The 538-nt window shown below is 49.4% G+C and overlaps 1 protein-coding gene across 1 annotated transcript in view; it reads right to left on the bottom strand.

Annotated features, from left to right (window-relative positions):
• LOC107669138 (tumor necrosis factor ligand superfamily member 6-like) overlaps nucleotides 1-419 on the bottom strand; it is a 2,172-nt gene extending 1,753 nt beyond the window's left edge. Inside the window, exon 1 of the mRNA XM_016461257.1 lies at nucleotides 118-419. Coding sequence (XP_016316743.1) covers nucleotides 118-414 — 297 coding nt within the window. The 5' untranslated portion in view covers nucleotides 415-419. The remainder of the gene's footprint in view (nucleotides 1-117) is intronic.
• Between the last annotated feature and the right edge of the window lie 119 nt (nucleotides 420-538).

Genomic DNA, 538 nt, shown 5'->3' with positions numbered 1-538 from the left:
GAATAAAAGCCCTTTGATTTTCTCTCTCTCTCTCTCTCTCTCTCTCTATCTATCTATCTATCTGTCTATATATTAAAATCACATCACAATATAAATACACTGTTAAGTAGCTCTTACCTGTGACAGCCGTTGCACTTCAGTCTGTAACCTCAGGATCTGATAAGCTCCCAGTCCCAGGGCTGCAAAAACCAGCAGGAGTATCAGTGTCAGTACCCAGGCCATCCCAGCATTCGTTCCCCCCCAGCCCCTTTTCTTCATCTCAGCTCGGGCAGGGGGGAACGTCCAGCAGGGCACCAGTTCTGGCTCTGCGTGTCTGGGCATCTGCTGATGGTAATACCGATGTTGGTTAGGGTGACCTCTGCCAGAATCCACCATGAACACCGGCCGGGACGGGTGGCCAGAGTTACTGCTCATGTCTGCAGAGCTCAGAGGTGTGTGAGTGACGAGAGAGTATGTTTTGAGAAGGTTGTTGCTGAACATCGGTTTTAAAAATGTCCTTCAGTGTGGTTAAGACTTCCCACCCACACTTGCGTGCACA

The sequence above is a fragment of the Sinocyclocheilus anshuiensis genome, unplaced genomic scaffold (genome assembly GCF_001515605.1).
Source record: "Sinocyclocheilus anshuiensis isolate Anshui unplaced genomic scaffold, SAMN03320099.WGS_v1.1 scaffold400, whole genome shotgun sequence".
Lineage (NCBI taxonomy): Eukaryota > Metazoa > Chordata > Actinopteri > Cypriniformes > Cyprinidae > Sinocyclocheilus > Sinocyclocheilus anshuiensis.
The sequence above is the reverse complement of the archived record's forward strand: the minus strand, read 5'-3'. Positions and strand labels throughout refer to the sequence as shown.